The sequence below is a fragment of the Schistocerca americana genome, chromosome 5, assembly GCF_021461395.2.
Source record: "Schistocerca americana isolate TAMUIC-IGC-003095 chromosome 5, iqSchAmer2.1, whole genome shotgun sequence".
Classification (NCBI taxonomy): domain Eukaryota; kingdom Metazoa; phylum Arthropoda; class Insecta; order Orthoptera; family Acrididae; genus Schistocerca; species Schistocerca americana.
In genome coordinates, this window is record NC_060123.1 from 370,704,067 (window position 1) to 370,720,210 (window position 16,144).

At 39.2% G+C, this 16,144-nt stretch overlaps 1 protein-coding gene across 2 annotated transcripts in view; it reads left to right on the forward strand.

The window, feature by feature from the left end:
• LOC124615587 (coiled-coil and C2 domain-containing protein 1-like) overlaps positions 1 to 16,144 on the forward strand; it is a 129,618-nt gene that overhangs the window by 74,959 nt on the left and 38,515 nt on the right. For both annotated transcript variants that reach the window (XM_047143573.1, XM_047143574.1), the window contains exons 12-13: positions 1,672 to 1,847; positions 1,928 to 2,048. In XM_047143573.1, the coding sequence (XP_046999529.1) occupies positions 1,672 to 1,847; positions 1,928 to 2,048 (297 nt within the window). The remainder of the gene's footprint in view (positions 1 to 1,671; positions 1,848 to 1,927; positions 2,049 to 16,144) is intronic.

Below are 16,144 nucleotides of genomic sequence, written 5' to 3' on the forward strand. Positions count from 1 at the left end.
CCTTTACTGACTGAGCTATCAAAGTGTGACTCATGACCTGCCCTCACTGCTTTACTTCTGCCAGCACCTTCTCTCCTACCTTTCAAACTTCTCGGAAGGTCTTCTGCATTCCTTGTGGGCCTGGCGCTCCTCGGGTACGGGATACTGAGGAGAATTGGCTTAGCCACAGCGTAGAGGATTGTTTAGAATGGATTTTCCCACTGCAGAGGAAAGCGTGTTGACTTGAAACTTCCTGGCGTATTAAAATTGTGTGCCTGACTGGGACTTCAACCCTGGACCTTGGCATTTTGCGGGCAGATGCTGTACCAACTATTCATTTGTGAAAAGTAAAATAATAAACATAAATTACAGGCAGGTCGAGTTCAGTTGTGGACATGGGCAGAAATGGACTTGAAAGGATTGGAGAATAGAGAGAAAGAGTAATGAAGGGAGGAGAGGGGTATGGGGATGACTGACGGAGAAATGGAAATAGCACAAGGAGATGTGGGCATTTTTTTGACTTACTGATAGAGAGAATACTTGGCAACAGTATTTTCTGCCCAGTTGAGGTGCTCAGCAAAAGCTGCACTGAAGCTCTTCACCATTTTCTTGTGCACTAATGGGGTACCATCAAGAAAATGGAAGGTAGTTGTTGGCAGAATTCAGGACTAACTAGTTTCTGCATACTGAAATTGCTTGGGGGTTCTGTGAATTTAACTCAAGTCCAATGTGTTTATACAGTACTTCAACCCTCTGACAGATTTTGTAATAGAATCAGAGGATTGACAATATCTAAATAAAGTATTAAAATAAATGATTTAATTGGAAAAAAATCACTTCCTTAATTAAATATACGCTTCATATTTATAAGGTTGTCAGCACCTGTGGAGAACTTCTCAGTTTAAAAAATAATAATACTTTATTTTGAAAACTGTAAGGAGCGTTCAAATGAAAATCTATGAAACTTCGTAACAACCAACAGATTTGAAATTTGCATTTGCCACTTTGGGTTAACATAACGAGACATGTAGGGAAGCAAGTATAGTGCACATGTCACCACCCTGGCATCCGAGGTCTACTTGTAAAGTTCCTTGAGCATGGAAAACGATAAACAGTGAGGTGTAGTGAGACACATTCTGTAGCCTATGCAGGTCCATCAAGAGCAGTTAGCCTGGGTTGCTCACAGAGGGAGTGATTCTATTCATCATATCACACATTCACATCTGTTCCAGATCATATAAAGTGTAATGGCCCAGGTCAAGTGGGGGCAGCTTGAGCAGTGGAGGACAGGCTTCTGTCACAGCCACAGGATTTCTGGGAACAGGGAATCTTTTGGCTTTTGAAACAGTGCTCAGGCCTTCTGCGATTACTTTAAAAAAAAAATACTTTAATTATACCCACAATGTTGTTTCATATCTTTTCCTTTGAATGCTCCTTACATGTATTGGCTGCTTTTCTGATAAATCATATATCTGTGAGAGTGTCGGAGAGATGTACAAACAAAGCTATTAATTACCAAATCTCTGCTGCTAAATTACTTATGAAAATCTGGTGAATATTGAACAAAAAATATTGTAGATGGTAAACCTTATTATCGTAGTGAAATACCCACATTTTTAAAATAAATGTTCATTTCCGTATGAAAACAGAAAATTACTGACAAATTGTAAATAAAATGTCTTATTTTTTTAGATGTGTCTGACTACCAGAGACCATTTCAAAGCTATAGGTGACATAGCAAGTGCTAATAGATTTGAGCAGTTGGCAGTTCACTCCAAAAAGGATCTAGATGCTGTGCGTTATGCACATAAACGGAATGAGTCGATTCCCAAATTTCATTATGAAAATAAAACCTTTTCCATTGTGCAGTAAGTTCAAATTGTATTCCAATACCTAATGAATGTGCACATCTTACGGCACACTAATAATTGTGTTTCTGTTTTCATAGATGCTGTACAGATCTTGGAGACAATGACTTGGAGTTAACAATTGTCCAAGGTATCAACTACAACGTTACAAATCCAAAAGATGTTGATACATATGTCAGATTTGAATTTCCTTATCCAAATGTGAGTAATCATGTAACTTTAACATTTTCATTGAGTTTGTAACCATATAGAATAACTGTAAATATTCTATCAGACAAAAAAAGGGGGGGGGCAATGGAAATTCCAGGTAGGACTATCAACAATGTAGGAAAAAGACAGATTGCTGCTTACCATGTAGAAGTCATGTCAAGTTGCAAACAGGCGCAACTAAAAGACCAGAATGCCAGTTTAGGCCTGAGATGCTGAAGTTGGCAGTCGTGTGTGCGTGAGGGGCGCTTGCTTGTGTGTGTATGGTGTGTGTCACGCTTTTACTGATGAAGGCTGTGACCGAAAGCTTGATGTAAGTGTCTTTTAATTGTGCCTGTCACCAAATAAAAAAAGGATATGAATAATAAGAATAATAAATACAGAAATATTGCCCCCACCCAGATAAACCCAGATGGTATGCACACACATAGGTGAGAGAGCGCACTCATGCATACATGCACGCGTACACACACATTTTTAATTTTTTTTAGGGACAATTGATAACATTAGTTCTAATCTCCAATTCCTGATATAAATTTGGTGGAAAAAAAAAAAACACAGTTTGCTGTATGTTCTCAGAGGTTGGCAACTAGAGCAAACAGTGGGATAAAAGTTAATAAAACACCATGTGGTTTAAACAGTGTGCATTTTATAATATTCAAATAAAGTATGAGTGACATAAAATATTGCAAATCAACAAAGAAACATTGAAAAGAAGAAAGAAACACTTAAAAATGAGTCATGATAATGAAGAATTTTGTGATGCCCAAGTGCTCAAGGACAGTGCAAGATTGGTGTGTGACTGTGGGTGAAATGAATCACTTGAAAAATGTGACAGAGAAGGGCAAAAAGAAGAAATGGTGGCAACAGGACAGTAAGGCAAAACATTGTATGAGGAGGACAGCTGACAAAAAGTAAAAACCACATGGGTTGTGTCGTGAGACATCCAAGGTTATGTGCGATAAACTTAAAGCATTACACAGGAGAGAAGCTTTCAAAAGAACTTACCAGCTGCTTCAAGAATTTTATAGTCTCAAGTACAATAAAACTAGAGACCTGGCTAGTAATAAGTGCTTTACAGAATATAACATTTGAACTGAAACACTTCCAGTCAGAAAAGATGTTGGACACTATTTTCCCACCCCAAATATTTCCTGTTTTGCCAGATGAATGCAAATGGTTTTGTCCAGCATTGGATCCATCACCATATAGTGAGAAAACTACATAAAAGAAGAGGTACGACTGAAATGTAATAAGCTAGAAGGTAGTACTGCTTTTGGTGTTTATTTTAACAAAAGTAAATGAAAGGATTGAATCTTTAACAACTGGTGGACATGGATATTTTGCAAGAGAATGCAAGAAGCTTAAGAAGAGAGAACACTGTTCTGTATGCAAGAAAAATTGTCACAGAGCAGAGGAGTGTTACTTGAGAAATAAAAATAAAATTCAAGAATGTAAACTGAGATCTGTCAAACCCTGTCCTAACTGCAAAATGACAAACCATAGACAAGAAAATGTTGTTTTAAGAATATCCTTCCCTCCCTCCCCCCCACCCTCTCTCTCTCTCTCTCTCTCTCTCTCTCTCTCTCTCTCTCTCTATCTCTATCTATCTATCTATCTAATTATTTAGTCAATTCCAATTCCCTGTGACCCCTTGAATTAAAGGATGCCAATTTCTTCTGTCCTACTTATGTCCCAAAGACTTTAGGGATTGGAATCCATTACTTCTGTGACGCCATCAGTCCATCTCATCCTTTGTTGCCCTTTCTCCTTGTACTTTCAATCTTCCGCAGCATTAAGATCTCTTTTCCAGCAAATTGTGTCTTCTCGTGATGTGCCCAAAGTAGGCCAGTTTTTATTTCAACATCAGACACTCCAAGGAGAAATCTGGCTTTATTTGTTGTAATATCAACCTATTTGTTTTCTTAGCATTCCATGGAACAGTAAGGAGTTGCCTCCAATTCAAAGGAGACTACTCTGACATTCTGCCTTTCTTATGGTCCAGATCTCTCATTCATACACCACAAATGGAAAGACATAGTCCTTGCTATATCTTTGTTGTTAAAGTTGCGTCTCTACTTTTTAGACCATTGTGAAGTTTGGACATTGTCTTCCTACCAAGTAAGAAATGTGTCTTGATTTCATGACTGCAGTTACATCACCAGAAATTTGGGAATTGATGTAGTTTAACATTAAAAATAACTTACATTGTTTCTCCACCAACGTGACATGAAGCGATAGGCATCTTTGCCATAATTTTTGTTTTGTTTACAGTAAGCTTTAGTCCAGGCTGTGCAGTTTTTTGCATCACCTTCAGTGAGGGGTTCATGAACACTTCTCCCTCTGCCATCAGGATGGTATTATCTGCATATCTAAGAAATTTACATTTATCCCAGCTATTTTAATTCTGATTTCTTCTTCATCTAACCCAGCATTGCTCACAGTACGCTCGGCATAAATTTTGAATAAATAAAGTGACACTGTACAACTTTGCTGCACACTCATTCTGAACCTTGACCCGATTAGTTGCTCCATATAGGGTTCTCATCTTAGCTTAGTTATGAGGTAAATAAGATGATATGGTACTCCAGTGCTTTATAGTACTTCCCATAATTTAATGCGGAGGACACAGTCAAAGGCTGTAGTGTGGTCAATATTGAAGAAAACAAGAAAGAATACACGGCAGTTATTGAAAATGTTTACAACAAAGGAAAAATTTCAGAATAAACTAACGAGCAAGAGCAGTGTGATGCAAAGCCATACGTCCCACCACCCATGAGGCGCTTTCGGTGCTTGCATTTCAGGAATATGTCTTCACGATGTACGGCAGACCCTCTACGTGGTAAATGTGGACACCCATAAGAAGAGCCCCTGTGTTCTGCCACGTGTGTTCGTTAATTGTAACAACTGTCAATCTCCACATTTACCAGATTGCCCAGCTTATAACAAGGGAAAGAAGATACAGGAGTATAAGTCCCTTGATCATTTATCTTACACTGAGGCTCATCAGAAAGATGGCTGACTTTATGCTGTGTCAAAGACTTGTACTTTTTGTGTCTGTTATGTCCTTTACCATCTTCCTTCTTCCTTACCCCAGTCCTGTCCCCCTTTGCTCTTCCACTCCCCTGCAGTTCCCATGCCCTCCCCTCCGGGTGTCACTCCCCCTTCCCGTCTAAAGAAGTGTTCTTTGGTGCCTGCCAGTGATGGGCTCCCTCCTGGGATCACTCCTCCTTGCATCTCTCAGGCCAGAGGACTGCTACCACAACTTGGCCACAGGGCATGAAGTCTGTGCATTTATAGTTTGCCCGGTCTCTTTTGGTTCCAGATCTCGCAGAAGCCTGCTCTCCCTCCAGACCTTAAGTCTGAGAAGGACCCGTTGTCCCTTGACAGTTATCAGCCAATCAGCCTGACCAATGTCCCCTGCAAGTTACTAGAATGGATGTTAGTTACTAGAATGGATGGTAGCTCATCGGTTCAATTGGTTGCTTGAATCGTGGGCCTATTATATCCTTACCAATGCGGCTTTTGGGAGGAATGGTCTCCAATCAATCATCTGCTTCGATTGGAAACCACAGTTCGACAAGGGTTTTCTCAGCACTGCCATATTGTCACAGTTTTGTTTGATACCAATAGGCCTATGTCACAGATTGATGCAATCGCATCCTCCTTATGTTCCATGAGTGACTGCAGAGTCCAAGTAGACCCACATGGCAACTGCGGTTGTTCGGAGTCTGGGTTGGCATTGTTCTCAGCTCTCTGTAGATCCAGGAGATTGACATTCTACAGGGCTCTGTATTAAGTGCCTGCTTTTTCTCATCACTATTAATGGACTTGTGACCTCTGCCGTATGATTGATCGCCTCTGGCTCTGTATGTGGATGACTTGTGTATTTGTGCAATTTCCCACTCAGTGGCCACTGCAGAATGACAATGCGGTTTTCAGTTTTCTCTTCGTAAGTAGAGCGTGGTACATTTCTGTCATCATATTGCAGTCCATTCTGATCGGGAGCTCTGCTTCGACACCAAACACGTAACCATGGGCCCCCAGTTCGTTTCTTGGGCCTTCTTTTTGACAACAAGCTTACTTGGTTGCCCCATATCCATCATCTGGAGGTTGGCTTTCTTCGTAAATTCCATGTCCTTTGCTTCCTGGCCAACACATCTTGGGGCGCAGATCGTTCGACTCTCTCCACCTTTACCAGACATTTATTCTGTCCCGTCTCGATTAAGTTTTTCGAGTTTGTGGATCAGCTGCCCCTTCCACACACACTCGGTTCACCATTATGGTATCCATTTACAGGGTGTCTACGACCCGGGACAACTGGGAAATCCGGGAAAAACCCGAGAATTTTTTCATCCGGGAGAAAACCGGGAAAAACCTGGGAATTTTTCGGAACTCCGGGAATTTTTCATTGTTTTAGCTTTCAGTTAAATTTTTGTAATTTTGACTGCAGAATTGATTCTCTAGCAAAGAATGTTATCGTGTCCTGATACTGGAGAATGATACTGCAGCAAGAAAATATAAATGAGAGGGAAAAAAATAAAACTTTAGTGGCAAAGGAAATGTGCAATTTACAACAAAAAAACACCGTGCACACCCAAGCGTCTGCAAATAGCAAAAATATGTCAAAGGCCGTAGGGCGCAGACTGTAATTCTTCGTAACAATAAACTGCTTGCTATGAGCATGATGTCACAACTGTTTACGTTAGGTTCGTTTGACCAATTGCCAGCGGTCTGTTGCGCATGCGCATTTGACTCGCGTATAAGCAGTACGTTCTCCCGCTACTTGAAGTTTGGCTGTTAGCTGTATCGGTAGTAGCAGCAAGCAGCCAGATGCAAACGAGAAAAATTTTTCTCCCGCGCCCTAGCTGCCAGATTCACGCTTGCATGGAGTTGTAGTGGGGAGGGGGTTAACCTCCACGTGACCCATGTTTGCATTAAGTGATTTCGCTGCTTCTCTTCGTGTACAGCACCCACGTCAAATGAAAACAAAACGGATTTCTGTGGCCGGAAGCTATCAAGTGAATTAAAATACATTCACATAATTACGGAGGGCAAGAATATATCATTTATTTCAGTTTTCTGATTTTATTTTATTTCCAAGTTTGTAGCAGTCAAGCATTAATCGCCTTGCAGAACAGTGAAGTTAATTTTGCAAGTTTGCTAAAGAAATTTGGCTTTATTAATCTTTCCGCTGAGACAGTCATTTTATTTGAAACGAAGTGTTTCATTCTACAGTATTGCCTAGTTCCAACTGTTCGCTAAATTTCAAGTGGACGTTATCATCTTCTGCCATATATGGCATTATGCCATAATAAAGAACCAAAAATGAGATCGCAGAGTACTGATACTCCAATTTACATCCCAAAAACCACACTGAAAAGCTTAATATCAGACGAGACCTACTTCATTGTGAATCTGGAAAAAGCCAATTTGCACTCAAGCCGAATTATGCATTTTAGTATAGTTTACGAAATTCCGATGCTCTTTGGAGTACCCTCTGATGCCCTGTTTCTTTTATGGTGTAATGTAAGCTCTGTTAGTGCTTTATACACACGAACATGCGGGCTTCCTACACCAATACAGTTGCACACGCACAATAATGCCTGTTTTTCTGGCGCTTTCTGGTAACTGGTAAATCGAACCTATTTCTAACAGTCTCCGGATAGTATTGCGAACGGTGGTTAGAAAAGCATTACTTTCAAAGTAAATTTCTTTTTACGCAAGATGAATTATGTTACGTGTGAGAAAGTGGGATGGATTTATCACAGAGCGTTCGAAACTGAACAGTTTGATGACCAGCCACTTAAAAGAATTTCGAGCCGAGACATTTATGTCAGAATTTTAAATTTACTGGCACATTTGTGTGATGTATCTTAAAGTATAACATATAGGGAAAAATATATCTAAAAACAAAGATGATGAGACTTACCAAACAAAAGCGCTGGCAGGTCGATAGACACACAGACATACACACAAAATTCTAGCTTTCGCAACCAATGGTTGCTTCGTCAGGAAAGAGGGAAGGAGAGGGAAAGACGAAAGGATGTGGGTTTTAAGGGAGAGGGTAAGGAGTCATTCCAATCCCGGGAGGGAAAGACTTATCTTAGGGGGAAAAAAGGACGAGTATACGCTCGTTTGACCAATTGCCAGCGGTCTGTTGCGCATGCGCATTTGACTCGCGTATAAGCAGTACGTTCTCCCGCTACTTGAAGTTTGGCTGTTAGCTGTATCGGTAGTAGCACTGATAAACGTAGTAGCACTGATCATGTGGGATATGCCTTCACGTCTTCTGTTGGCCCAGAACACCACTCTTGCCTGCCATGTGTGGGGTGTTTACTGCAGAATTAATGGCAATCTATCAGGCCCTCACACACACACACACACACACACACAGACACAAGCATGTGAAAACTTAGCTTCTGTTGTAGCGTGTTAATCTTAGAGACACAAAATTATATGTGAAAGCTTAGCTTTTCTTGTAGATATACGTTACTGTGTACATTAATGTAAACCGTTAACTTTTCCTCTTACGTGTTCGCGCTATGTAACCAGTGATCTTGCTATTGGCTGACTATAACACGTGTCCTATGCTCTGAATAGCTGCTGTCATCGGCTGGCGAGATCTTGTGGCTTGAGATATGACTCGCTTACAAAAGGACATCGCAACCTCGGTTTCAACGCTCCGGAAACTAACGCGCTGTGTTTGGTGCAATTCGAATTTATACTTTCGTAATACGAAAATATGCAGCGTATATGTTGCTGCAAATCAAATGTCTTTCCAAAACTTCTCTCCTTTTTTTTTTTATTAAAAGTCTCTTCAAAACTTCTCTGCCCCATCCTTGGAAAGTCTGCGCGATTGTATAAAATGTTAACCATTCAAAGGACTGATAAGTTTTACAGTTCCGAGGGAATATCTACCGAAAACCTACTGTCACTCAGCACAGAAAAAGTGTATTTTCGCCCGGGAAAAAGCATATTTTTTAAACGGGATATCCGGGAGAAATCCGGGAATTTTTTTTCCTTGTCCCCGTATACACCCTGATTTAGTCACTGGTGCCTTTTGCACTAGCCCTGTAAATAGTCTCCTGGTTGGTGCTGGGATCTGGCCCATTTCGATTTGGCGGTTCCAGCTCCTGGTTTCCTATGTCATCACTGTCTGCTCTTCCCCTGCTCACCCCTCATATTCTATTCTTTTCATGATATTGCACTGTTGGCCACTTTCTGCCTGCCATCAGGTGGGTTTACTGGTTGGGCTCTCCCTCTCTTCTCTCCACTGTAACTTCCATCTCCCCTCCTTGTCCTCTTCCCCACGTGCTTTCCCGACAACACCCCCTAGGTAAGTTCCTGGTCCCTGGATTTGGATGGGTCTCCTCCAGGGTTCAAAAGCCTCCCTTGCTCCAATGGTTTTCCATTATTTGTTCCGCCCCTCTTACAGGAGTTTCAGGATGCCATTGTTTTTTACACCAATGGCTTTAAATCCACTGATCATGTGGGATATGCCTTCACGTCTTCTGTTGGCCCAGAACACCACTCTTGCCTACCATGTGTGGGGTGTTTACTGCAGAATTAATGGCAATCTATCAGGCCCTCTGTTTCATTAAATAAAATTGGTTTTACTATGTTTTGTGAACTTGTGTCCAAATGAATGTTTACCACCAAAACATCAAACTGATGAGGCACACTGAATATGTAAAAGAAGCATCCACTGAATCTTTACAGAAACATGTTTGCAGTTTGGAAAATGAGAGCATGCTGCGTCACTACTAGACTCAATGTCACTGATGGACCTACACTGGACACTTTAATGAAAATAAGACAAAAATTAATATAAACAATTTCTTTTTTTTAAAAAAAGTTTCTCCTTGTATTATCAAAATGTAAATGATCAGTAAATGATGTAAGTTTAGAATATGTGTTACGTTAACTTTTCAGACAGATACCTTGCCTCAATAAAAGTTTGTAATTTAGTTTAGTCAGAATACGATAAATAAATTTTTCTCAAGGTACCTCTTAAAAAGAGGGAGGGGTCGTCTTATATTCAGGGGTATCTTATACTTCAGTAAATGGGGTAGTTTTTTTTTCAAAAGCCACTATAATGATGCATGAAGTATCAAGGAGTCTTTCCTTGCTTGATTTTAAGTAGCAATTCTTAGATTTCAATGTGTTAAGAGTTAATGATGTTTATCAAGTTTTGAAGTTTTTGGGTCAGATACTAAACAAACCCATCGACTTCCTTCATTAATGTGTCGAGTGTAGGTCCATCAGTGACACTGAGTGTAGTAGTGACGTAGCATGCTCTCATTTTCCAAACTGCCAACATGTTTCTGTAAAGATTCAGTGGATGATTCTTTTACATATTCAGTGTGCCTCGTCAGTTTGACATTTTGGTGGTAAACATTCGTTTGGACGTAAGTTCACAAAACATAGTAAAACCAATTTTATTAGGACATTTTCTTTGAAAGCTAAGTACACATCTTCCATTTATGCAAAATTAATTTTTTTGTCTTACACACTCTTTTGTCTTTTTGTGAAGGAACAAATAGAAAATTTCTTTTATTAGCAGAAACAGGGCTTACATCATGGTCATGCTAGAAGTAGTCTGGACATGTATTTCCACAGCATTATTTGTTCTGTTTTCCACCTTGTAGCTTCCTTTAAACAAAATATTATCTTCTATTAGTAGTACCTTCGGTTTCTCTGCCATGTATTCAGTATTGTTAAAAATAAAGTTGGTGTAAGGTAAGCATTTGCTGTATTTCTTTAGCACAACTTCTGCTAAATTTCTCCTGAAGTTTTGCGTTAAACTATATTACATCTCTGCATCAGCACTACAATGTCCTTCAGACACCTTTTCCGCTGGAACATGTAGCACTTCTGTTGCTGTTTCCTGGAATTTTAATGCTAAGCGACGAGACTTTGATCAGATGTATTCTGTTCCTTTGATAACTTCAAATGGTGAAATTTCAAGTAATTCACAACTTTTGTCAAACTTTCTTATGGGTTGTAAAGGGATCTGGTGTGTGTTCTGCATCTTCAACTTTACATTCATCCATCTCTGGCAAGTTGTATAATGTACACTATAAAATGGCTTAATGGCATGTTACACAAAGCATAGTACGTGGCATAAGTCCTGGACTTTTGTATTTCCTTGCCATGGTTAAAGAAACAACTTTCACACATTTCTCAGCAGTTTTTTTTTCCATACTTCTTAACTGTCACAGAAAATTCTTTGTCTAACTTCAAAAGTTCCTAGAGGAGCGTTTGATGAGAGGAACAAACACTGTTAATATTTTCTTGGGTACTTCTTAGCTCCAGTAATTCAACATTGGATTCGACATGTATATTAAAACACACTTTGCTGCCGCCGCCACTACTATGTTAGAGAACACTTAAGATTTAAATCTGACATAGAAATCTTCATGTACCATGCTGAGAGTTAGAACAATTACAAAACTGTTACCAATTCACTGCAGTCACACTTCCATTACTCGGTAAAACCCATGTATTTCTTTTAGATAATTTACCAGATAGAAGAATTTCTGAGAGAAGCAGACAGATGTGTAGAAAGCACAAAGTCAAAAGACTAAAAAGTTCTCCAGAGATAAGAAAAAAACCACCATACACACACACACACACACACACACACACACACACACACACACAAACACACTCAACTCGTATTGTCTGTGAGTGCTAATGATCAACTGAATTTTTTGTTCTTTTTTCACTTATTGGTATTTAGCCACTTCAAGTAACAATCAATACAGCTTTATTGAAAATGCATGAAATCTAGCGAGAAAGGAAATACACTATTCTTATTTTTTTTATGTTGGAAAGTATTATAACAGGCATTATGTGAAACAAAAGTTAAGATTGAGATTTTCACTCTGCAGCGGAGTGTGCACTGATATGAAACTTCCTGGCAGATTAAAACTGTGTGACAGATCGAGATTCGAATTTGGGACCTTTGCCTTTACGGGGGTTCATGAGCTTCTGTGATGTTTGGAAGGTAGGAGACAAGGTACTGGTAGAATTGAAGCTGTGAGGACGGGTCATTAGTCGTGTTTGGGTAGCTGAGATGGTAGAGCACTTGCCTGCAAAAGGCAAAGTTCCCGAATTCAAGTCTCGGTCCAGCACACAGTTTTAATCTGCCAGGAAGTATCAGAAAAGGTAAGATAGTGAAACTTGTGATTTTGATTAAAGAATTTTCTGAAATTTGCAAGAAAAGAAAAGATCTTTAGAAATGACTTTCATTACAGATTTGTGTATATTTGTATGCATAATTCCAATGTTTTATAATTTTATATCATAGTTGATCCTTTTATCTTCCAAACTGCACCAAATTGAACAACTTTGATTCGTAAATAAAAAAGGTAATGTGGTTACAAACTTATAAGTCACCTACTATCTCAATGCCTGTTTGTGAAACTGACGTAAATTTCAAAATGACCTGCTAACTGTAGTTCTGATCAGTCCCTCTTCTGTTACGTATTTTCTTACACCAAATGTTCACAAACATTTGTCAATAGGGCAACGGCCTCTGGGTGATACCAATGTGAAATACTGTAGGCCTTACATGTGTTTTGCAATCAGAACAGTGTTTATGTTTATTGATTTGTTTTTCCGTGTAGTTTGTGACTGTTGCCAATCTGTGAATGCATTTTTAAATATCGTTATTTGTATGTGTGGGGTGGGGAGGGACGGAGGGGTGGAGTAAATTAGTGAATACATCTTATATGCTCAGCAGAGTGCGAAAAAAAAGGGGGGGGGGGTCTTTAATGTTAGGGAAAACTGGGCGATGGGAGTAGTGGATGGGAACATATGTATGGGTGTGGTCATACATCTAAATTTGATATTATGTTAAGTGGTCCATTATTTTAAAAAGTGTGTGGTTTGCCAGATTGGTCTGACCATTTATTCTTTTCTGTCAGTGTTTTCTCATAGGGGGAGAGGGTGTTATTTTTTGTTGTTTGTCTGTACAATTTTGTTGGTGTAAGGGTCCTGCAAACCAAGCAGTAACATTGACCAGTTCTATGCAGGTATAAGTTCTGTTCATGATAAGATAACTTTTACAACAGAAAAAGAGTGACATAGACAAGAACACATAAGGGTAAACAACAACAACAACAACAACAGCACATGATACCTTCTCACCGTAAAAAAAACTACCACATTCAGAAAACCTTGACAGAAAAGAGTAAATGATCAGACCAACCTGTCAAACCACACGCTTTTTAAACTAACAGACCACTTAACATAATATTAATTAATTATAGAAACATGACCACATCCCCTACATGTCACCCACTCACTACTATCCCCATTCAGTTCTTGCACACCATACTTTCCATATCACAAGTGATTCTGTTTACACACAAGACTTAAGAGAAAGGAAGAGTAAAAGTGCAAAAACATTCAGATTTATTTAAAACAAACATTACATTTTAAGTGGGATTTTGGAAAGTTGGTAAAATACAGTTTTTACTACATGTTTTCAAAGATTGACAACTAGAGCAGAAAACAGAATGCAAGTTGTCTGCGGTGAAATAAGGGTTCTCTGTATCTGTGGCCTGTATGTGTAAAGAAGATAATTAAAAAATCATGTTGTTCATTTGTTGTTTACAAAACATACAGGGTGTTTACACATAATAATATAAAATGTAATAACTTGAGAAATAATTAAGATATTTATTGATAGTATCTTTCTACAAATATGGTAAGCCACCTTTTTGAATGCACTTCATGATGCACAACATTAGTGACACGAAAGACATCTGATCTGTACTCTACTTCTCTACAAGACTTCTTCTGTAGCCAATGGTAGTGCAGCATACTCTAGTGAAGTGACCACAGTGACCTGTGGTGCATTGTTTGTAACTTTTCCTTTTCATTGTGTTGAGGGGAGAAATTGTTTACATCTGAAAAGCTAAGGAACTGACATCAAAATGCTGTAGACAAGCATTCACAGAGTATGTCAATTACATCAATCATCGAATACAAATTAATTTGACAAGAAAGTAGCTGAGGCCAGCTAGGAATGAAATATTAGCGGCAGCTTTTGACCTGGAACAAATCCTGCCATTCAGCTCCACACCACAGCAACTGAGTGATAACTCCTCCACCAAAAGGATAGCCAGTAAAGCCCAGCATTTCTACGCACTGTGTAAATTCTTTGGTCTATGCCTTATAGTCAACAACACATTGGTTCTCACTCATCACTGTATAGTGCACCTGTTTCACCTCATTTTCTTGTTTGTACTGCTGGTTCTTTGTAATTTTAAATAAAAATGAATGCTTATAAATGTGAAGTATGCCCATAGCAGCTGAATGAAATCATATATGCTGTTAGAAATCATGCATTGTAATGTGAAATACTTTCAAAATTAAAATATTAAATTGCACACTACACACATATATCTACGTTAGGTTGGAAGGTAATAATTTTGTGGTTCTATTTAAATAAAAGAATTATTGTAATGAGATGGGATGAGGCAGACCTCATTGAAAAGAAATCGTTCCAGACACAGAAATTTTCAGCAGCTACAAGCTAAAGTGTCTTCGTCAACCTCGTAAAATAAGTTAGAAAATACAGTAAACTTTTATTTTATGGTATATGAATGAAATAAAGTAGCAAGGAAAAATACAAATTATCATAGCAGCTAAGTGATTAAACCATAAGCATGAATGTGGACATCTGCTTAATGACAAACTTTGTCACTATTTGTGTTATTGTTTAACGCTCTTCTTATGAGCCACACTTCATATACTCACCACCATCAAAGTGTTATTTTACACTCAGTGAGAGATACAGAGATGTGAAAAAATGAGTTTACTTCCCCAATTGATGTTTCAAGCTTATTAGAATTTGGCTCATCGAATTTCTGTACACAATGTAAAACATAAGTTTAAAAGAATGCTCAGGAGCTACAGCTTTGCTTCATGCCTTCTATCACTGGTGCCAATTGTTACACTCTACAGTGTGTGGTGCAGAGTATATAGAGGGATAAGCAAAATAATGCGAACACCTGTACTTACTTCAGAATGATTTTTAATAAGAGGTTGGATGGCCATTTGCCCATAATACAGCTGTGATTCTTCTTGGAATAGTGACTTATAATGATTGTATTGCCTCCAGTGGAATGTTACGCCAATCTTTGATCAGAACCTCTTCTAACTCCTGTAATGACAAGGGAGGCAGAAATCTGCTCTGTAGTCTGCACTCCAATACCGCCCCCAAGGGTTCAACAACATCCAAGTCCAGGGACTGTGCTGGTCAGGGAAGATGATGCAGTTCAATTGCATGCTCCTAACATCACGATTGTACTGTCCTGGCTGTGTGAATGGGTGCTTTATCGTCCTGAAATACGGCATCATTGTTGGGGAACAGCGTTTGAATCATGGGGTGCACCTGATCTCCTAAAATGTTGAATATTTTCAATATTTCGTGGCCCTGTCAGCAACTGTACAAATATTAATTTTAATAATCAGCAGCCTCAGTTGCACCATTTACCTAGGTTTCAGTTGGGATAACCAAACCTTAACCCAACCTTCTTCCGAATAACAGTAACTATCATTTGTCCGGCGTGGACATCGTCAAGCTAAAACTAAAAATCTATAAATTATCGTCAGACAGTAAAAACTTATCTGAAACTGCCTCTACCCCACTTCGCGAACATGATGCGGCAGCTCGTCCATGAATATTCATTTTATGGAGTTCTCGGTGGACTGTGTCGATAAATACGGGGTCTCAAAGATGGCTATTGAGTTCTGCAGTCACTTCAGCCGCCTTAGTTTTGTGTTGTTTTGACACAATTCGTGTTAGCATATGACAATCTCTGTCATTTAGTTCCGATTTGTTGTTGTCATTTGGTATGTGGGACACTCAACTGCACGTTCATCAGTGCCCGTACTAAGTCTGGAGTTTTACACAGTCCAATTTTTTTTACACAACCCGATCTAGCCACTGTCATGGATGATGATGATGATGATGATGATGATGATGACGACACAAACACCCAGTCTCCGGGCAGAGAAGATCCCCAACCCGCCCGGGAATTGAACCCAGTACACCGTGGTCGAGAGGCAGC